A 23,110-nucleotide genomic window follows, 5' to 3' on the forward strand; every position below is an offset into this window, starting at 1 on the left:
AAAGCATTTCAATATAATGTAGACAAAAACGAAAAATAAAAAGATCGTTACGGATCAGGACTCCCCGATCCGTGCCGCGCATGTACAGGGGTTTTCTTCTTCTCTTTGTTTAATGGCAGTTTACTCCCCAGTATACGAGGATACTGCCACCTGCTGACTGAGCGAATGAGCCCTATTGTAAAATGAACGAGCGTCATTACAAACGTGTGTTAAATTTGATTTAGTGATAGTCGAGTGTGTTTATGCTTGTCTGTGTGGAGAAGATTGATTGGAATAGTGATGATGATGTCCGCTTACACTGTCAATAGCTAGGTTTCATTTGACGTAGACGTGACGTCGACGTAAAGCGCGAAATTTGACTGGCGGTCGGAAGTGAAAAAGATAAGCGCAAAATCACAGACAGACAGTACGCAAAATGCCTATGTCCTGTTGTGTTTACGGATGCTCCAGTAGGTCGACCAGAGAAACTGATAAACGGTATTTTAGGGTACCAAAAATAGCCCAACGAAGAGGAGAAAAATGGAAAATTCTAACCGAAAAACGTAGGAAAAAATGGATTTTAAATTTACGTTTACAGTCGGGAGGAGCAGAGTCTGCCAATGCCCGTGTCTGCAGCGACCACTTCGTCAGAGGTAATGTTATGTTTGCAAACGAACTTATTAGCATTAGGTTGTCGTTAAATTCTCGTTTACTTAGTGCTTTTAAGTTAGTAGTCTAATATTGACTTGATTGGGACTATAGGCTGCCCAAGTGCTTTGGATGACGAAGAGTCGGAGGACTGGGCTCCGACGGTCAATCTCGGCTACGAACGAAAACCCAGATCGGAATCAGTTCTCAAACGAGAGAAAAGAATGAAGCTTAAGGCAGAACAGCATCGATGTGCAGAGGCGATTTTGGATATGCAACAGACGGCTGAGAGCCCGGATTTGAGCCTAGTGACAGTGGAGAACCCCGAACTGCAGCTTCCAGCTGAGAATCCACAACCAGAAGACTTCAGTGTGAATGAGACATTCACTTATCCAGGTAAGATATTGTGCTGAGATGTAAAACAAACAAGAATCATGTCAAAGAGAAAAAGATGCCATTATCTGTAATGATTATGGTCCAAGTTACATATTACATGTTTGTGATTTTTTTAATCACAGAGTAAATCCATACCATTTTATTCAGAAAAAAAGAAAAAGTGGCACTTATTACCGTCAGGCACACACCACAGGTTTTTGTACACTGCTATGGTTCTTATATTGCCAGATTCCAGACAGTCTCCTTTCACAGATAAGTAAAGATATCCGTAATGTAAGGTTTCTGTGGTGAGAAACATATAAATATATTTTTTGTTTAGACGCAACATGTTTTTTTGTTGATTAAAAAAAATAATTACATTAAATTAACATAGTGAATTAAACACATTACACCAGATTCTAATAGCCCACTAAAAAACTCCTACAGTGAAAATGAGTAAAAATTGAGGTTGCCTCTATTATGCTCCCCCACTGTTATATTGCAGGCTGTGCGGATGCTGGATGCCAGACAGAGCTGACGATGGATGACATCGAGAAGATGGAGGATGTTTTGAGACAGAACACAGCAGAGCTGGTTGATCTTCGGAGCAAGGCTCTGGACACACAGTTCAGCCAGGAGGCTTTTGAAAAAAATGAAGACAAGACAAAGTTCTACACAGGGCTCCCCAACTTCTTAGTTTTAATTCAGATTTTTGAACTGTGCGAGCCCTATATCACCTCGGGACCTATGTCTTTGTTGTCCAAATTTGAACAATTCATACTAGTTTTGCTGAGGCTGAGACTAAATCTGCCCCTGAAAGATTTAGCTTTCAGGTTCAATATTTCTCTGTCCACTGCTTCTAGAGTTTGGCATAAAGTAATTGACATACTTCATAAAAGGTTAGAGTTCCTAATTGAGTGGCCAGAGCGACATGTTCTTCAAGCTACGATGCCACTGAGTTTCAGACAGGCATTTGGATGTAAAGTGGCTGTGATTGTTGATTGCTTTGAAGTCTTTATTGAGAGACCATCTAATCTTCTTGCACAAGCTCAAACTTGGTCCAACTACAAGCACCATCACACTGTAAAATTTTTGATTGGTGTTGCCCCCCAAGGCTACGTCACTTACATATCTTCTGCCTGGGGAGGGAGAGTTAGCGATAAGCAGATCACAATAGAGAGTGGCCTCCTAAAGAACTTGTTACCTGGAGATATTGTCCTTGCAGATCGTGGGTTCAATATTGGCGATAATGTGGGGTTTTACTGTGCTTCACTACAGACACCGGCATTCACTAAAGGGAGAAAACAGCTGTCAGCCTATGAAGTGGCAGAGATAAGGAAAATAGCCAATTTGCGTATCCATGTTGAGCGAGTCATAGATTTAGTCAGGAGGAAATATCAAATTCTGCAGAGCAGGGCTATGCCAATAGAGAACATGTCCACAAAGCCAGGTGAGACACATGCATTGATCGACAAGATTGGGGTAATTTGTTGTGCCTTATCAAATCTCTCCGAGTCTGTTGTCCCACTGGAGTAAGGGGGGTGGGTGGTAATCAATCAGTTAAAAAAAAGTAAATGTCTTGTCACTGTCACGGCTCACAGAAGGGGGTGGAGAGGAAGAGTAGTGTCCAGTATCTGCTGCTTGGCTCTGGTGATAAGTAGAACAGGGTAGAGTAATAGTAGTACCTAAGTCCTGACTCCTGATTAGTCTGTAAATGTTTTCAAATGAAATATTTTTCTCCAACTGTCATATTGTGCTGGCAGTTTGTACAGTATTATACTGTGAGATGGATTGCAATCTATTTTGTTTATTTGTTTAAAAGTCTAATCTTGTAAATAAACCACCAATGTATTATTATGCTGCCTCAATAGCATTTAATCATTGTGTAGTGTTACACAACACTTAAATGACACAATTAAATGTACAATAAAATTAAATGACAATTTGTGCTCTAATGCTACGTCAGAGCAAATACAATAGCCAGAACTCATAATGACTACCATCAGGTCATAACAATATTCAAAATGTCATTATGTTGTCGTCCTTTTATCACATTACACATGTATGTTTGTAACTTGCTGTCCCAGTATTTCTGGGAGTATACTGTTTCTAAAAAAACACTCAACTTTAGGAATCGCATCATCCCAAAACTCAAGGTCAGGCAAAATCCTTTCAACAAATATGTCATTGCGGTTCCACACAACAAAGTCACAGTACTCTGCATTTGCAATGTGAAGCTGTGCCTGAATTTGGTAATAGTAGTCATGAGTTGGGTCCAGTGTGACATTATCCCCGTCACTGATGAGGCAGAAGCCCTTCTCCCCAGCACGCATGCGCAGGTTGACCGCATCTTTCTGAGAGTGTGGGCACTAAAATCACAGTGATGAGAACAACAATCAAGATTTATCTGATGAAACAGTGAAGAAGCAAAGATGATGGGTGTGGTCTGTGTTATCATAATCTCTCATTGCCCAAAACAAATGTCTATTTGACACAGACAATAAAGCCTCATCTTATCTTAATTGAACAACAGATTAGAAATTAGAAAAGGTATTTCCTGCATTTTTACTCAGTTCACTGATTCTTATGGAAAGATGTCACACCTATGGCCTTGACTACAACAGAGTCAATACCTTAATCTCGCAGATGCCAGTTCCATGACAGTCACAAGTGACTATCCCATCAGGGGAGGACCCCATGTATGGCCACTTGGGGTTCAGCCAGAGACCGCTGTCCATACATGAGAAGCCTGCATGCTCCTGGCTCATAAGCTTCTCATATGCTCCTCTGGCTTGTGCTTCATGTTTGCATCCATAACTATAAACAGTACACATGCCAAACATGAAAAGGAAATTATTACTTAGTATTGGATGTGTAAAACAGTAAAGTGATGTATTATACAATATGCCATTACCCTAAACTATACTTAGTTCTTACCCTGTATAACCCTAGCCGTATAAGCCTATAACTAACCTCCATCTTCATAACACTTTTTTAGTTACAGTTATGGACAGTTTCATACCCCAAATCTTAACTCTGCCTTACCCTACATCAAACCCTAAATACCTTGTAGCAGCTGTGGTGAACCTATATGCCTCTGGATAGCATATGGCCTTGATCAAGCTCTTTGATGGTTGCTGGGGGTTGGTCTTAAGAACTTGAGCTGCAGTGTCTCTGGTGTTCTGTACTCAGGCACAGTTTTAGGAAGCATGCTAGACTGGGGGACAAATTCTTTGTGGTAAGGTTCCCTAGACATCAGTGCTGCACTCCTTGGACAGTTTTTGCTTAAACTCTCAAAAAACCTACAGTATGTCTCTGAATCTCTCTGCACTCTTGGGCATGGAAGTGATTTCCCAACCTTTTGTGTACTTGTGCAGCCATCAATGGAACACTCAAGCTTTCGTTTTTTTGACTTTGCTGAAGAGAAGTCAATCAGAGTTACTGGGCAAGCAGGAATCTGGAAAAATTAAGCCAAAGAAGATCATTAAAATTTAAAAAGCTCTTTTCCAAAACGCTATATATTCGTTTCCAAAAATATTCGAAATTGAACAGTGATGGCAGTGGAGTGAGTATGTGTGTTTTAGGCTGGGTATAGTGGTTGGTTGGCAGTGAAGTGTGTGTGTGTATGTTGGGTGGGGATGGAGGTGCCATGTGCTGGGTATAAAAGGAGTGGAAAGTAAGCAGTTCCATGTTGATGAAAATGTGGTGTGAGGAGTTGTGAGTACTGAGGAATGCATGAGAAATGTGAATATATAAAGTGCTGCAGTCAGGTGTGTGTGTGCGCAGAAAACAAGTGCTAGGGTGTTGAGGCATGCATGAGAAGGGTGTGATATACAGTATACGGTTCTGCAGTCATGGTTATGTTAGTCATGAAAAAGGAAATGGCTTTTAAATGCTGTTATAGCGTTTTGGAATAGAACTCTTCATTTATTAAAGTACTGCCTTTTGTCTGACCCCTCACCTGCAACCTGCCCGGCTTGATTAGATCTACCAGGAGCTTGAAGCCCCCGCCGGTATAGCCTACAGGGTCATTGAGGCACTCAAGCTTCCCCACCACGACAAGGTAGCAGTATAGGGGAAGATATTTTATCCTACTGTCACATGAAGTCCCAATATAACATTCTTTATCCTACATTTTGCTTTTTGGCTTACCTTTTTAACATGAGATGGCATCAGCCACTTGCACTGCTCTGATGTGCATGTCGCTCTCATTTTCACCCCAGCTTCAACTGCAAAAAGAACAGCTCCAACGTGCGAGCATGATTCTGATAGTCTGGAAATAGAGCACATAATCTTTTTAACATGAAATGCAATATTTACAGTACATTTTGATGATGCATAGCTTACTAATACTAATGTGCAATGGCACTTTATTTGAAGTAACATGTTTATTCATTAACTCTTTCTCAACAGCCTATAGAGAAATCATTATCTAGGTGATGACATGACTGAATAGTTCTACCCTCTATCTGAAAAATGCATCTGAGTGTCATGAGGGATCTAAGGCAATCACACAAATTCTTAGCTGATGAATTCTTAGCTAAAAGAAAACACTCTCTCCCCACTACTACTGAAGTACACCTGCAAAATGCTAGCAGTGCCCTATGCGTGTGTGTGTGTGTGTGTGTGTGTGTGTGTTCTCATTGCAATAACATCCTACTTAATTAGGCTACTAACCCTGCCATACAATTGCAATGAGCTGCAATCACTTCTCCATCCTCCTTTGCAATTACCCAAGTCTTCAGAGGTGTCTCGTTAGACCGCTGAGAATGGTTTACCTTGAAACAAACAACTGTCACTCTAACGAAGTCCTAAGGATGTGGCATGTTTGTTGACGTTAAAGCCGCTACCGCTAACTGTTAGCGTGTTTAAGATAAAGCAATATAAGAACAAACACTCACCCTTGCAAACACCAAACTGTATCCATCACGGAGACGTTTTGTTCCAAGGTTGTGGACCCACCCGCTGACAAAAAAATTGTACGCCTCCAGACTCTTGAAAGCTTTCATTTGCTGCCTAGTGTAGTAAGAAGTCTGGAGGACCAAGTAGTTGGTGATATCCACAGCCTCGATAGTAGGCAAATCCTTTACTTCTGTGGTGTATTCGGACATTTTCAAAGAATACGGATCACGTCCGATATATTTTTTAACTATCTGTTTATATCTCTCCCGAGAAACGGGGTCTAAAGTTGCACAATAGCTGCTCTCCTGACTCTCCACAGTGTCCTCCATGTTTACTTCCGCCCTCCACTCAAAAATCGCGCTGCCTCCGCACGTCATCAGAACCACGTGACCGCAACCCAACTATTGTCAGTAAACACTTCATCTGGCTGATGAATCTACACGTGAGATATTACAAAGTCTGTATTATTAACTCTGTAATTAGGCGCCATTCTTCTTATTTACGGCGCTGTTGTTCAATCGGGGGACGCTCTCTGTTGAGGAGAAAAGCATGAATTTGTTTGTAAACGGATTATCCATTGTTTAAATGTCCCGGTAGTCGAAAAGGAGGCGGAGCTGCTGAGAAATGCTAGGAGCTAACTGGGCGCTAACCTTTTTTTTTTTTTTTTTTTTTTTTTTTTATTAAACATACAAAAAAAATGCACCATATATTACAGATTCAGAAAATAGACATTTGTTACATATTAGCAACTTTCATATATAGTGAAAATAAAATATAAAGATGGGGTCACATAATTTAACAAATTATTAACTCACTAAATCAAAATCTTCCATAAAGGAAACAAAAAAAGCAGCCTTTTTCTTTTTAACTAAAGTCAAAGATTTAACCAACAGGTTTAAGTCGTTTTTCCAGTGAGCTAGTGTTGGTCTAGTCTTAAAAAAGCGACATTTATGTATAAAATGCTTGCACAAGATTAATAACACATTAACACCATAATTAGCTTTCTTTTCTTTCAAAAACACTCCAAACATTATCATATTTAAGGTAAATGGGGTAATTTGAATCCCACTGGAATAAAGCCAGGTATGAAAATCCAACCAAAATATTTGTATAAAATTGCACAAAAAGAATAGATGGTCCAAATCCTCCTCTTCTGTTTCACAAAATACACAATTACCCGTTTCTATTTTGAATCTATCACTAAGGAGTCTATTTGTCAGGTAAATCTTATTCAAGATTTTAAATTGGACTTCTTTCCCTTTAGGAGGGATAGGGAAGGTGATATAATCAGTTCTTATTTTTTCAATTTCTTCCCTTTGGAAATCTTTTAATATGTAATTACGTCTAAGTAAATTTGAAGAATAAAGACTCCTTAATGAAGATCTAAGAAACTTATTGTTGCAATTAACATCACAAAATCGAATACCATCTATATATAATTGCCTTAACTTGGGGGAGATGTCAGAATATATTATATCATTTACAACTATGTTTTTAAGTGACAATGGAATGGATTTTATAACCCGATTAAATTTACTTTTAGAACATTGGATATTAAACTTTTGGCAAAAATCTTGATGTCCTAGAACATGTCCTTCCTCATCTACAAAATGGGCAATTGCCCAAACACCTTTTGATAACCGATCTTGAATAAAAATAGATTTTCTGTTCATCAGTATATATCTATTGTTCCAAATTGGGCTATTATGTGGAGTGAAATTATGTTTAAATAACATTTTCCAATAAAGAAGGACCTGTTTATGGAATTCAGAGAGTTTAGCAGGTAGCTTAGTAATTTCAAAGTCACACTTTAGGAGAAAGTCAATACCCCCCAGTGTGTTAAAGACCTTACTTGGTATAAAAAACCAAATGGAGTGTGGATTATTTAGGAAGGATTTTAACCATTTAAGTTTCAAAACACCATTCATTATATCAAAATCAATTGCGTTACCACCGCCTTCAATGTGTGGTTTAACCAAATCATCTTTAGATATATAATGGCACTTATTCCTCCAAATAAAATTAAAATTCAAGCTATTAATTGTTTTAATAACTTTATTCGATATTGATAGAGAGTAAGCTGGATATATAAATCTAGATAAACTATCCATTTTGGTTAATAATATTCTTCCAAAAATTGTGATGTCTCTTTGTAACCACTTATTTAGGATTGTCTTACATATGTCAACATTATCTAAAATATTTACTTTTTCTAAGACTTTGTGATCTTTTGAAATTGTGATGCCCAAATATTTTACCTCCTTCTTCACCTTTATATCGTACAGTAATTGTGAATTACACTCCTTTAATGCCAATAATTCACATTTATTTAAATTTAACTTTAAGCCTGAAGCTTTTGAGAATGTAGTGATTATTTGTTTTACCAGGGGAATCTGATGTTCATTTTTTAAGAAAAGAGTAGTGTCATCCGCAAGTTGACTAATTATTAAAGAATTATCCATAATCTCAATTCCGGCAACGCTGCTGTTTTTAATTAGAATTGCGAGCATCTCCACAACCATTATGAACAACAACGGAGAGCTTCCACACCCTTGCCTAATTCCTCTTTTGACGCTAAATCTTTTACCAGTGCCATAGCCTAATGACACAGAGCTATTTATATCATTATACAGTATACAGTGGGGCAAAAAAGTATTTAGTCAGCCACCGATTGTGCAAGTTCCCCACCTAAAATGATGACAGAGGTCAGTAATTTGCACCAGAGGTACACTTCAACTGTGAGAGACAGAATGTGAAAAAAAAATCCATGAATCCACATGGTAGGATTTGTAAAGAATTTATTCGTAAATCAGGGTGGAAAATAAGTATTTGGTCAATAACAAAAATACAACTCAATACTTTGTAACATAACCTTTGTTGGCAATAACAGAGGTCAAACGTTTACTATAGGTCTTTACCAGGTTTGCACACACAGTAGCTGGTATTTTGGCCCATTCCTCCATGCAGATCTTCTCGAGAGCAGTGATGTTTTGGGGCTGTCGCCGAGCAACACGGACTTTCAACTCCCGCCACAGATTTTCTATGGGGTTGAGGTCTGGAGACTGGCTAGGCCACTCCAGGACTTTCAAATGCTTCTTACGGAGCCACTCCTTTGTTGCCCGGGCGGTGTGTTTTGGATCATTGTCATGTTGGAAGACCCAGCCTCGTTTCATCTTCAAAGTTCTCACTGATGGAAGGAGGTTTTGGCTCAAAATCTCACGATACATGGCCCCATTCATTCTGTCCTTAACACGGATCAGTCGTCCTGTCCCCTTGGCAGAAAAACAGCCCCATAGCATGATGTTTCCACCCCCATGCTTCACAGTAGGTATGGTGTTCTTGGGATGCAACTCAGTATTCTTCTTCCTCCAAACACGACGAGTTGAGTTGATACCAAAAAGTTCTACTTTGGTTTCATCTGACCACATGACATTCTCCCAATCCTCTGCTGTATCATCCATGTGCTCTCTGGCAAACTTCAGACGGGCCTGGACATGCACTGGCTTCAGCAGCGGAACACGTCTGGCACTGCGGGATTTGATTCCCTGCCGTTGTAGTGTGTTACTGATGGTGACCTTTGTTACTTTGGTCCCAGCTCTCTGCAGGTCATTCACCAGGTCCCCCCGTGTGGTTCTGGGATCTTTGCTCACCGTTCTCATGATCATTTTGACCCCACGGGATGAGATCTTGCGTGGAGCCCCAGATCGAGGGAGATTATCAGTGGTCTTGTATGTCTTCCATTCTCTGATGATTGCTCCCACAGTTGATTTTTTCACACCAAGCTGCTTGCCTATTGTAGATTCACCCATCCCAGTCTGGTGCAGGTCTACAATACTTTTCCTGGTGTCCTTCGAAAGCTCTTTGGTCTTGGCCATGGCGGAGTTTGGAGTCTGACTGTTTGAGGCTGTGGACAGGTGTCTTTTATACAGATGATGAGTTCAAACAGGTGCCATTCATACAGGTAACGAGTGGGGGACAGAAAAGCTTCTTAAAGAAGACGTTACAGGTCTGTGAGAGCCAGAGATTTTCCTTGTTTGAGGTGACCAAATACTTATTTTCCACCATAATTTACGAATAAATTCTTTACAAATCCTACCATGTGAATTCATGGATTTTTTTTTCACATTCTGTCTCTCACAGTTGAAGTGTACCTCTGGTGCAAATTACTGACCTCTGTCATCATTTTAAGTGGGGGAACTTGCACAATCGGTGGCTGACTAAATACTTTTTTGCCCCACTGTAGATAGTAGAGCCAGAGGAGTGGCAATTTTAATTAGGAATAAAATACATTTTTCTCTCACTAAATTGATTGCTGACAAAAATGGACGATATCTAATTGTTGTAGGGACCCTCATGAATAACCCAGTTGTCTTAGTGAACGTCTATGCCCCAAACTTTGACAATGCTGTGTTTACTAATAATCTTTTGAGGATGATTCCTGACTTAAAGACGCACCCTCCTGATCTTCGAGGTGATTTAAACTGCGTTATTGACCGAGCTTTAGTCAAATCTGCCACTGGCTCGAAAGCATCATCTGCAATGTTCAGGGCTTTCTCACACTTTATGACCCAAAATGGACACATTGATTGGAGGTTTTTTAATCCCGAAGCCAGAGAATATTCCTTTTTTCAAATGTTCATCACACATATTCTCACATCAATTACTTTTTTATAAATGGCTCCATGGCTTCTAAAGTTTGCAACTCTGAATATCTCCTGATTGTTATATCTGATCATGCTCCATTAGTCTTGCATATGGCTTTGTCTGCTGGCTATAGACCTCAGCATCCATGGAGGTTGAACTCTCTTCTTTTGTCTGATTCAGCTTTCTGTGACTATATCTCATCTGCAATTGATGATTTCTTAACTACGAATGAGTCTGAGGACATCTCAAATTCTCTACTATCAGAATCAGAAAGGGTTTTATTGCCAAATGTTGAGCAGGTTTACAACATTAGGAAATTGCTGCGGTGCTTAGTGCAAACATACTGTCATAAACGCTTAAATAGATATAAAAATAAAAATAAGAATTAAAAGTGCTAAGTAGATAGATATATACATGAGTGCAGGTGGTGATCAATGCCAAACATGGAATGATGCAGTGACACAGCGTAGGGTCATGTGTTAGTGGTGGGAACAGTCATACGGTTATTGTTCATGTGTCCAACAGCAGAGGGGAAGAAACTGTTCTTATGGCGAGAGGTTCTGGTGCGAATGGACCGGAGCTTCCTGCCTGAGGGGAGCAGGTCAAACAGACTGTATCCAGGGTGAGAAGGGTCAGCTGAGATCCGAGCTGCACGCCACAGTGTCCTGGAGGTGTACAGGTCCTGCAGAGATGGGAGTCTACAGCCAATCACCTTCTCAGCAGAGCGCACAACACGCTGCAGTCTCTGTTTGTCCCTGATAGTGGCTCCAGCGTACCACACGGTGATGGAGGAGGTGAGGATGGACTCGATGATTGCAGTGTAGAATTGCATCATCGTCCGTGTTGGCAGGTTGAATTTCTTCAGCTGCCTCAGGAAGTACATCCTCTGCTGGGCTTTCTTGATGACGGAGGTGATGGTGGTACCCAGGAAGCGGAATGAGTCCACAGAGGTGATGGGGGTGTCAGTCAGGATGATGGGGGGAGTGGGGCTGTGTGCTTCCTGAAGTCCACAATAATCTCCACTGTCTTCTGGGCATTCAGCACCAGGTTGTTGTGGCTGCACCAAGACACCAGACGTTCAACCTCCCTCCTGTAGGCAGACTCATCCCCGTCCGAGATGAGCCCAATAACAGTGGTGTCATCTGCAAACTTGATTAGCTTGACAGACTGGTGGGTGGAGGTGCAGCAGTTGGTGTACAGGGAGAAGAGCAGAGGAGAAAGAACACAGCCCTGAGGGGAGCCGGTGCTGATGGTCCGAGAGTCCGAGACATTCTTTCCCAGCCTCACATGCTGCTTCCTGTCCATCAGGAAGTCAGTGATCCACTGGCAGATGGGATCAGGCACATTCATCTGGGAAAGCTTGCTTCGGAGATGGTCTGGAAGGATGGTGTTGAAGGCAGAGCTGAAGTCCACAAACAGGATCCTATTGTTGGGCAGCCAACATTCAAAAGTATACTTATTGGCTGAATGATCCTCAAGCTACTTTGTGTTGCCTTGAGGCTCAATCATGTTTCTCTTCCTCACTCCCAGCACTATTATTTTCATCCCTTCCTGTTTCCCTGTTACGATTCACAGACAACCCCTTTCTAATTGGCTCTCTAAAAATATGGTATCAATTCCGGCATCACTTCAATTCAGTCTCTGCTTCTGCTCTGACCCCAATCTGCAACAACCACCTTTTCCCCCCATCGCTGGTGGACTCCTCCTTTCGTATATGGGCAAGAAAAGGTATCAAATGTTTTTATGACTTTTTTAAAGATAACATTTTTCTCAGCTTTAGTGACCTTTGTTCTTTGTATGATTTGCCCTCGTATCATTTGTTCTGCTACTTTCAAATAAGACACTGTGCATCTTCTATCTTGCCAGAGTTTCCAAGTCAGCTTCTCAAGCCTTGGTGGGAAGACTTATTCCAGTTGAAGCCTCACAGTAAGGCTCTAATATCACAAGTATATACTTTAATTATGGCATCGAGCAATTACTCAACCAAATAATTGCTTTGAGTTGGGAACAGGAACTGGGTCTTCAGCTTCTTGAAGGTTACTGGGACAAAGTAATTGACAGAATTCATTCTTCAGCCTCATGTGCAAGACTCTCCCTTATTCAGTTTAAGACAGTATACAGATTACACATCTAGATTATCTAAAATATACCCCAGCATTCCTGACCTGTGCAACAGATGCAACGCCTGTTTTTTGCCTTCCCGACACTTAAGTTATACTGGACTTTTTATTTTGAAGTGCTCTCTCATGTTTTGAGCGTTACACTCCAACCATGCCCACTAGTTTGGTGTTTCTGAAGATGCCACCCTAAACCTTAGTCATAAACAGCTGGATGTTATGTTCACTTCACTGCTGGCACGACGTAGAATTTTGCTGTCTTGGAAAGCTCATCACCTTCCAGCCCGATCACGTTGGCTGGAAGATGTTATGTTCTTTTTAAAAATGGAGAAAATAAAATTCAGACTCAGAGGAAATGTTAATAAGTTCTCACAGATGTGGCAGCCTTTTATTATTTACTTCAGTTCATTGAAAACACTTCCAACAGACTAAACTTTAGTACCATGGGGTTTTCTTTTGTTCTGGTTCTGGGGGGAGTGTTTTTTTGTTTGTTTGTTTGTTTTTGTTTGTTCTTTTTTTCTTAGCTTTTTCTTTTGTATTGTTCTCTGTGTGTGTTTTTCCCACTTTTTCCTTCATTTCTATTTTATTTTATTTATTTATTTATTTAACTTTAATGGCCTAATCTGTATTGAGATATATCTTTGTGTCTGTGGTACCCTCTTTATTGGGCCTGATATGTCAACTTACATGTAAAAACTCTATAAATAAAGAGGGGGAGGGGCTGAGAAAGTTCAGTTTTGAATGGGTGTAAATATTTTATTTACAGTTTCTCATACAAAAGGCATATAGTATTCTTCATGTACATTCATACCAGCAGCAGGGTTAAATTCATGCTGGCCGTTGTCTGGTGGCATCGACCAGCCAAATGTCTGGGGCGAGTTGGGGAAGGTCCACTGAGGTCCAGGAGCAAAACTGTCCACAGCATGATGATAGGGGCCCTGATGGTTTCCACCATTTGGGATTGGGTTTACCTCCTGGTGCTCGGTGTACTGCTGCCTGAATGGGGGCTGTCCCTCTCCCTGAAACTGAAACACAGACAGGTGGACTGTCAGTAAAATAAGAATACTTTAAGAATACTTCAATCAATTCCCCGGATAATGACAGAATCAGAAACAGTGCTTTTTAATAATAGGAGATACTCTAATAGGAGATGTCTCTCTCCCTGAAACTGAAGGGGACAAGGGGACTGTCAGTAAAACGAGAATAGTTGTTTTAAATTATTGGCATTACACTTTTTTAAATACAGTCAATTCCCCAGATAATGACAGAATCATCATCATCATCGTTTATTTGTATAGCACTTAAGAACACACCAGGCAGACCAAAGTGCTGAACAACACAGATCAAAACAACAACCAAATTAAAAATACCATAAAATCAAATCATAAACAATTCTGTTCAATAATAGGAGATACTTACATGAAGTGGGACATCCTGATTCACATGCTGAGGATGTGACCTCCTCCTAAACTTACTCCGTTTGTTTTGAAACCAAGTTTTTACCTAAAGACGGAAGAAAACAGAAAACATTTAATCAGTACAATGGACCCAAAATTCAATTTCTTATGTTCTATTGAATTGAAAAACACTCACCTGTCTGTAGGTCAGACCTGTCATCTCTGCCAACTGTTTCATCTCCCTTGGCTCATAGTAACGTTTCAAATTAAAGTGATGGACAAGAATATTCAACTGCCTCTCCGTGAACACCACCCGGGCCTTTCCTTTAGGTTTCTCTGGAGCAGTGCTGGGAGGGTGCAGAGTGGCAGTGATGTTGCCATCCTGGCTTCTTGGGACAGCAAAATCTTGTTTCTGCTCTGAGACTGAACTGGAAACAGCCTCAGAGGTATCAGCGGTTTTTTTGCTCATCTCCATTTTTAGAGCAGTCTCTGCCCATGTAGCGAGTTCTTCCAAGGAAAGACTCCCTTCAGGGCCGCTGCCTGAACTCCACGAGTCTGTGAGGGTAAAGAGACAAGAGGACAAGTAAGCACAAGTCTATATGGTCCACATGGGTCAGTTGCTGATATGTTTTGGCACGACTGACTTTCTAACAGAAAAAATTAACAAAGGTTAAATTGATGAGTCTTAAATCCCAAAAGGTCTCAGACTGAAGAAGTCACAAAACATTTCTCCCATTGAAAACATTACATCCAGGTGAACTGAATCAACCTTCAGGGATTTACTTACCTGATGACTGAGCATCAACACAATGAATCTTAAACACAAAAGTTTCCCACAAAGTAGAAAAAAATATTTGTACATTCTTTAAAACCAAAAATGATTTAAAGTGGACTCTCTGTTCAGCTGTGGAGGGAGAAATGGTGACTTCTGCCATCAGGACTTACAACACAGAGTAAAAGAGTATTTTTACAAGTTGTCTTAGAGGTTAGCCAACTCTGTTCATATTAGCTCACCAGGCAACAATGCTGAGTACATACCTGGAGAAAAGTGCATCCCATAATCTTCCATCTTTGAAATCCCAGTGATTAAAAGAGGAAAACTGGAGAAAGTATATCTGCTGAAAGAGCTCCAAACCAAGCAGGAAGGTGACTTAAGAGCAATTGTCCTGGGCTTTTAAGGAGGTTTGTGGGTGTGGGCAGGAATGTGGGGGGGTTGAGCTTCTTCTTAACTTTACAACCAGTCAGGTTGTTTCTACCAACTGGCATCATTTACATTTCTTTAAAATGCTGTTTCTCAGGTCTGGAAAAAAAAGTACAGTTAGAAAGCAGCCGTACAAAATGAGCTTTACCAAATCTTTCCACCTCACACTTTATAAAATATGAAACACTTAATGCCTAAAATTAGCAGCTAAAATTAGCAGCTAATTACTGAAATGAACTCACTGCATGTTTGCATCAATTAACGCAGTATTAGATCACCCAAAGAACTTTCCACTCACATAGAACATTTTTGCAAAAACATCTTCACGTTATTTGACCTGCAGCCGTTCAGTTACACCTCTGTGTAAACCCCCACAGCAGCTTTTTGAGGCAAAAATGGTTTTTGTACTCATGCAAACCATTCACAAATGTGGCACAGAATATCACAATGACCGCTGACCACTCATTTTGTCTTTATTAACTTTAATAAATGAGTCTGAAAGTGGCAAGTGAAATTAAGTCAATTTATCAAGGTCTGCATAGTTAATCATGTGTTTAAAACGAAACAAGGTGGTCTATATAATGTGAAGAATTTATTTAATAAAACAAACAAATAAATCTAATGAGTTTAGATTGTTCTGCTTTCATGTCAACTAGATCTGTGTTAGATGATTTTGATTTAACTTCCTGCTCTGGTTGTTTCAGACAAGCAACCAGTTTGATCTTTGCACCAATGATTAATTTACTTTCTATTATCAGGAGATTTGTGCAAATAGTTTATAATTTCAAATGTATCAGAGCAAATACAGCTGCTCTTTAAATATATTTTAAACAAAATGTGTATTATTAGTATTGAAACCTGATATTTATTAAATGTTTTAAAATAAGCCAAATTGTACCAATATTACACACAAATAATGACTTACACCTCTAATTTAGATCTTTGTAATCATGTGGAGAACATTACTGAGTTTATAAGATAGCAAAAGGTAGTTTCCCCCTTCTTTGAAAAGCACCTCTAAATGTGTGAAAAGTGAAATTAAAACACCCACATAAGCCAAGGTCAACAAAAGCAAGGCTAACGATCCACATCAACACATCTGGCCTCCTCTGGCTCATTCAGAATTCGAGACGAATTCGAGACGCACCCAGTTCACCCAGTGACCACTAAACATACGCTAATGTGTCTTTTAGAGTTCCTGTATCACACCCTGCTACCTCTGATTAATTATCAAGTCAATGCAGACAGATGGCACCAGGGCCATGAGAGATAAATGAGGGTAAAGGTGTTTGTGTTAACATGTCTTGATTTGAAGTAACTGCAAAGACACAGAAGTCAAATTGTTTGCAGATGATACAAAGTTATTGTGGAAGTAACTTGGAACAACTTCTGAATGAACTAGAAAATCAATTTAGGACTTGATTTTTCTATAATGATTTAACACTGAATCTGAGCAAAACAAATCTCATACTATTTGGGAGTCAAGCAAATTATATCATTAATAAACTGATGATAAATAACATAGAATTAGGATAATAAACCAAACCCACTTTTTAGCCTTTTTATTAAATACTCTTACATTTAAAGGCTTGACTGACCTCAGAACTCTACACAGAAATTATAAAGCAACAAACAAATCTTTGACCCACAACATTTAGGACTTGATCAGGGCTTGTGTGGAACCTTCTTTAAATCTCAGTGATTCACCGAGATAGAAAACAATTTGAAAGAGTGAGTGGTGAATCAAAGAGAAGAAATTAAATAAACTTAATGCAAACTGCACAAAAGAATGTAAAACTCAGCAATACATCTAGTGAGCAGCACTTCTCTGAGCGAAACGAGCTTCTTGATGTCAGAGGTCAAAGGAGAAAGACCACATGACTTCATGCTAATAGGAAGGCAGCAGAGACTAAAAATAACCACCCATTTAAAGCAAACTATACAGAAGACCATCTCTGAGAACACAACATGTCAGAATTTGAAGCACATGGGCTAGAAGCAGCAGAAGACCACACTGGCTACAACAGCTGTCAGCTAAGAACAGCAAACTGAGGAAACAGACTCACAAATATTAGACAATAAGAGATTGGAGAAATGTTTCCTGGTCTGACGAGTCTGCATTTCTGCTGTGACATTCTGGGTCAGAGGTTAAACACAAGATTTCATGACTTTCACTTTTTAATATCCTCAAATATTGTAAATTATGATGTTAGAGTCTCAATGAAAGCAAAACAAAAATGCAGACAGTATTTAATCATAGAAAAGTCATCACTTGTTGGAAGAAAATGGATGGCACTGACTGCAACATTTACAATATATATAAAAAGTTGACTTTATCAGTCTCCTACTCGAGCCTTCATCTGCCCCACCAACTCTGGGGAAAAGAAGGGAAAAAAGATTTACATTACATTTTAATGTTTTTCTTATTGTTTTATTTTAACTGAGATTCACTGAGTCTTATCAAAACAGCCTCTGTTTTATATTTAAATGGAAAGAAGATAAAATCTACAAGAAATAAAACAGTTAAACAGGATAAAACATGTGTGTAGCTTCCATGTTGAAAAACTGCAGATGAGTTTTAAGTCTTTTAAATCTTTGTGAAAACCACCAGCATGTGGTTTGGCAAGACCAAGATTGAATAATAATAATGGATTACATTTATAATGTGCTTTTCAGGACCCCTCAAAGCGCTTTACAATACCACTATTCATTCACTACAGTTGTAGCCATGGCTGCCATATCGCGCCATCGCCTACTGTCCATCACCAGTAGGCGGTAGGTAAAGTGTGTTGCCCAAGGACACAACAACCGAGACTGTCCGAGCCGGCAACCTTCCGATTACAAGACGAACACCCAACTCTTGAGCCACGATCACTCACGATGGAAAAAATCTTCATCTGAAGCTTTGCTGAACATAAGGATTTCTCTCCGGTCATCACGATTCGGCCTTTATCCTGATCAAGTTCTAAATGTTTTGGCCAAAGATTTGTTTGTTGCTTTATAAATTATGTGTAGAGTTCTGAGGTCAACAAAGTCTTTAAATTTAAGAGTATTTAATAAAAAGGCTAAAAAGTAAGTAGATTTTAATTTTGAGATTGGACTCTCACTTTTATAAAACTTGTGTGTACTGCCAAGCACTGTTTTAATATATAAATATATTAAAACAGTGCTTGGCAGTACACACAAGTTTTATAAAAGTGAGAGACATCTGAAGAGAGTTCTTAGGGGACACACTCGTCACAAAAGCGTACTCTGACCTGCAAGTCTTGGTTAAATTCATTGACAACCAGTTGCAGTACTCTGGTAGCTTCACGCGTACTGATGGATATATGCTAAATGCAGAGAACATTGACTACGCGTGAGGAAAGAGGATGTGCACTTGGTGTTGACTGAGCTGGATCCCTGAGGGGTGGCATTGAGGCACACAAGACATCTCAGGCGAAGGCGAACTATTTTTCAAAAGGGCTGAACTTCATCTGGCACCTGTACTCCTACGGCAAACTTAAACCATATGGCATCTCAATCAATGAGAGTGTTGATGGTTTGTCGAGAAAAATAATCTGTCTTAATGCATACACAACAAATAGTAATCTGAAAGTGATCGGGGGGTGTTACGTAGAAGCGGTGCAGCGGTGTAGAGTTGCCAGAGGTGATCTTGGAACTGAAAATGGCCATGTTATAGGCTTTCAGTGTTTCCTTGTGCCCGTGGCTCCTTACGACACCTTTGAGAGTTACCTGGAGGGAGGAAGTACTTCCAATGAAAGAATTGAATACTGGTGGCATTTTCTTCACAGCCAGTGTCTGGAGTTCTGGTTATTCTTATTTGCAGACATCAGAGACAATGGGTACTTTGATGGTGGGTTTCCGGACAAAAACCTTCAGTTTGTTTTGCATGGGTCTTATCCAGGTGAGCTAATAAATAATGTTTTCTTGCATGTATGGATGCATGCGTTTGTGAGTGAGAGATAAAGGGAATGGAGGAAGTGATAGAGAGGGAGTAGAAAAAGTATAGTGAGTGATAAGATGTGGACCAGATTGAGGGAATGGAGAGACTTGCAGGAAGAAAGAGACAAGAGAGGGAGAAGAGGTGGAGAGCAGCAGGGAGTAAATGAAATGAAAATTGTGTAAATACTATAATTTAGGCTTAAGAAATCGGCTACCTTAAAGAACAGTGTAACAACCAAGACTAGAGAAAGATCTGTGTTCAAGATGTTGACGTGGCATATGTAAACTTCTTATCTATAATATTAACTCTTTACAATAAACACTATCCCCTGGTGAATAAAGCAAAGAAAACTGAAAACATGGCTAACAAACGCATGTAAGAAAAAGAATCTGTTATACAAGAACAAACTTATAAAAGGTATAAGATAAATTCATAATAATTATGAGAACGAGTAAAATAAATTACTACAGTAAACTTTTAGATAAAAAAAATATGAAAAGCGTGGACAGTACTAAATGATATTGTAAATAAAGGAACTAAAAGATTGGAATATCCCAATAACTTTCAAACACAAAATACACTGATCAGTGACATAAAACAATTTGCAAATGGTTTTAATGACTTTTTTTCTTAATGCTGGTCCTGGCTTACCTAAAGAAATTGTAAAAACTGGACACCCTTCTAAAAATAAAACATTAACTATTACTGTAGCAAACTCAGCGGGAGTAGATGAACCAAGCCAATGGTAAAGACTAATGTAAAATATCACAGCATTACAATCACAGGAGTTAGTGTGTGGAACACCTGTACGTATGAAATTAACAAAAGTACATCAATACAAAAATTCATACGATTGTTTAAAAATAATAAATTGCACAGTGGGGCAGCACAACTGACACAGCAACACACACGGGGAAACAAGGAACCAGGAGAAGATCACACCACAACCATAAATGATTAAGAAAGATGAATAAAACTCATATATATATATATATATATATATATATGTATATATATATATATATATATATATATATATATATATATATATATATATATATATCTATATATATATATATATATAGGGCTGTTTTAATTTTATGCATTATGTGTTTTATTTCTATATTTTTGCTGTTTTCTGTTATTCTATTGTTTTGAACTTATTTTGTGTACAGCACTTTGTTCCTGTGCTGGGTATTTTAAAGTGCTTCATAAATAAAATTGGATTGGAACTTTGTGTTGACAAGATTGTTAGTTAAACAATTACAACTCTACAAATCAGTATTGTTTGCATGGACAGCAACTTTTTTTAAAATTTGTTTATTAAGAGATTATACAAACTTATATACGTTGTATTGTATACATCTTACGTGACATATTTTATCAAACATTTCTTTCCCAATCATTTTAACGTTTTCTTGTTAAACAAAAGACAAGTTAAAATACAAAAAACATCATAACAACACAAGAACAGAAAATTGAGAAAAGAAAAAAAGAAGAAAAAAGTGAGTAAATTAGAAAAAATATTAAATAAATAAATTAAATTAAATTAAAAAAAATTAAAATTCAACACTATATAAATACAATTTAAAAAATTAAATTAAATTAAAAAAGAATAGAAGGGGGAGGGGGGTAAATCCTATGCCTACCTTTAAAAAAAAAAGAAAAGAACATTTCAAATTCTTTTCAATCTATTCGGAGGGTGGGTAAATTGCATTGTTCTAAGGAAAAGATTTGAGATATTCCACAAGAATGTCCGGACAGTATTAAGCCATTGCAATGCAGATGGAAGTAAAATACAGCATCTAGCAAGAAGGGAACAAAAAGCTAAGATCTCAGTTTGCTGGGGAGTTACATTAAGAGGGATCTTTGGAACTCCAAATATGGCAACTAAAGGGTCTTCTCAGATCTGACTTCCAAGAACCCCTGACAGTATAGAAAAGAAATCAGTCCAAAATTGGTTCAAACTTGGGCAGAAGAAAAACATATAATAATAATAGATTGGATTTATATAGCGCTTTTCAAGGCACCCAAAGCGCTTTACAATGCCACTATTCATTCACACACTGGTGGAGGCAGCTACGGTTGTAGCCACAGCTGCCCTGGGGAAGACTGACAGAAGCGAGGCTGCCATATCGCGCCATCGGCCCCTCTGGCCAACACCAGTAGGCGGTAGGGTAAAGTGTCTTGCCCAAGGACACAACGACCAGGACAGAGAGCCCGGGGATCGAACCGGCGACCTTCCGGTTACAGATACGCTTCCCAAACCCCTGAGCCACGGTCGCAAGGGGAGGTGTGACATCTGTCACATTGGTCTATAATTGAAGGAAACTTTAAACTGTATAAGCTGTAGCCTAGCACATGGTGTACTTGAACGCATGATGCGATTCACCTTATCCCACCATGATTCAAACAGTTCAACACCTAATTCATGCTCCCAGGCGGTTCTGATTTTACCTGATGGATTAGATTCGGTCACCATAAGCATACAATATATATTTGATAGAGGTGATTTTTGATTAGGCGTAACAGCCAGAAGGTCAACCCATGATGGATCAGCAGGGAGAATTGGGGAATTTGGAAACAGTGATGAGACACAGTCTAATTTGCAAATAGAGAAGGGGCCTGTAGGACTCACAGGCCGTAGGCTCTTTGCCTTTCTTCAGTAAAACTGAAATAGATGCCTTCGTTAAAGTGGGGGGCAGCCAGCCTTTTCTCAGTGATTCATTATATAGATCAAGAAGGAGAGTGGCTAGCTTGTCTTTAAATTTTTTTAACAACTCAGCTGGAAATCTGTCGGAGCCTGGGGCCTTACCGCTCGCATACACTTGATTGAGCCAAAAACGTCCTCTATTTTAATAGGAGCGTCGAGCTGCAACTTTTTTTTTTTTTTTTAAAGTGAACATATAAGGAGAAGCGTCCACCAAGTATTTCCTGCCATGGCGTCCACGTCACCATGGTAATGGCACAGCCAGATAACAGCATGAGATTTCAAAACATATGTACATTTAACGAGTTACTTTTAATGAACCTCAACATAATTACTTTTATAATTCTTTGTTATTTATCAGACTCCTGAATAGTATGAGTTTTGTTTTGCTCAGACTCAGTGTTAACTGATTATAGAAATAACCGAGAACTCAGTTAAATTGATTTTCTAGTTCATTCAGAAGTTTTTCCAAGTTACTTCCACAATAACTTTGTGTCATTTGCACATAATATGACTTCTGTGTCTTTGAAATTACTTCAAGTCAACACAGAAACCTTTATTTATCTCTCATGGCCCTGGTGCCATCTGTCTGCATTGACCTGATAATTAATCAGAGGTAGCAGGGTGTGATACAGGAACTCTAAAAGACACATTAGCGTATGTTTAGTGGTCACTGGCTGAACTGGGTGCGTCTCTAATTCTGAATGAGCCAGAGGAGGCCAGATGCATGTGTCCGTGGGTTTATGACGAGTGTTGTTGTGGATCGTTAGCCTTGCTATTGTTTACATCGACTTATGTGGGTGTTTTAGTGTCAGAGACTTTTACAATGTAGAGGTGCATTTCAAAGGTGAAAGCTACCATGTGCTACCTTATAAACTCAGTAATGTTCTCCACATGATCAAAAATATCTTAATTATGTAAGTCATTAGTTGTATGTAATATTGGTATAATTTTGCTTATTTTAAAACATTTTCAAAGATGCTGAGTTCAATTGGTGTAATTTCAGTTGCCACTTTTAAACTGTTTCATTTAATAAAGTTAATGAAGACAAAACGAGTGGTCAGTGGTCATCGTGATATTCAGTGTCAGATTTTTTTAATGGTTTGTCAGAGTTTGAAAAACTTGTTTTGACCTTAAAAAGCTGCTTTGGGGGTTTACACAAAGGTGCAACTGAACGCCTGGAGATCAAAT

At 39.0% G+C, this 23,110-nt stretch overlaps 1 protein-coding gene and 1 pseudogene across 1 annotated transcript; one reads left to right on the forward strand and one right to left on the reverse strand.

Annotated features, from left to right (window-relative positions):
- The first annotated feature begins 109 nt into the window (after positions 1-109).
- Positions 110-3,021, forward strand: LOC146662039 (uncharacterized). The gene is made up of 3 exons (XM_085418383.1): positions 110-632; positions 742-1,023; positions 1,508-3,021. The coding sequence occupies exons 1-3, from the start codon at positions 416-418 to the stop codon at positions 2,536-2,538; spliced, it is 1,530 nt and encodes a 509-aa protein (XP_085274509.1). The 5' UTR covers positions 110-415; the 3' UTR covers positions 2,539-3,021.
- Positions 2,852-6,323, reverse strand: LOC146662040 (uncharacterized; annotated as a pseudogene).
- Between the last annotated feature and the right edge of the window lie 16,787 nt (positions 6,324-23,110).

The sequence above is a fragment of the Rhamphochromis longiceps genome, linkage group LG9 (assembly GCF_057381845.1).
Source record: "Rhamphochromis longiceps isolate RC_006_pf linkage group LG9, R_longiceps_female_GT1.1, whole genome shotgun sequence".
In the NCBI taxonomy this organism is placed as follows: domain Eukaryota; kingdom Metazoa; phylum Chordata; class Actinopteri; order Cichliformes; family Cichlidae; genus Rhamphochromis; species Rhamphochromis longiceps.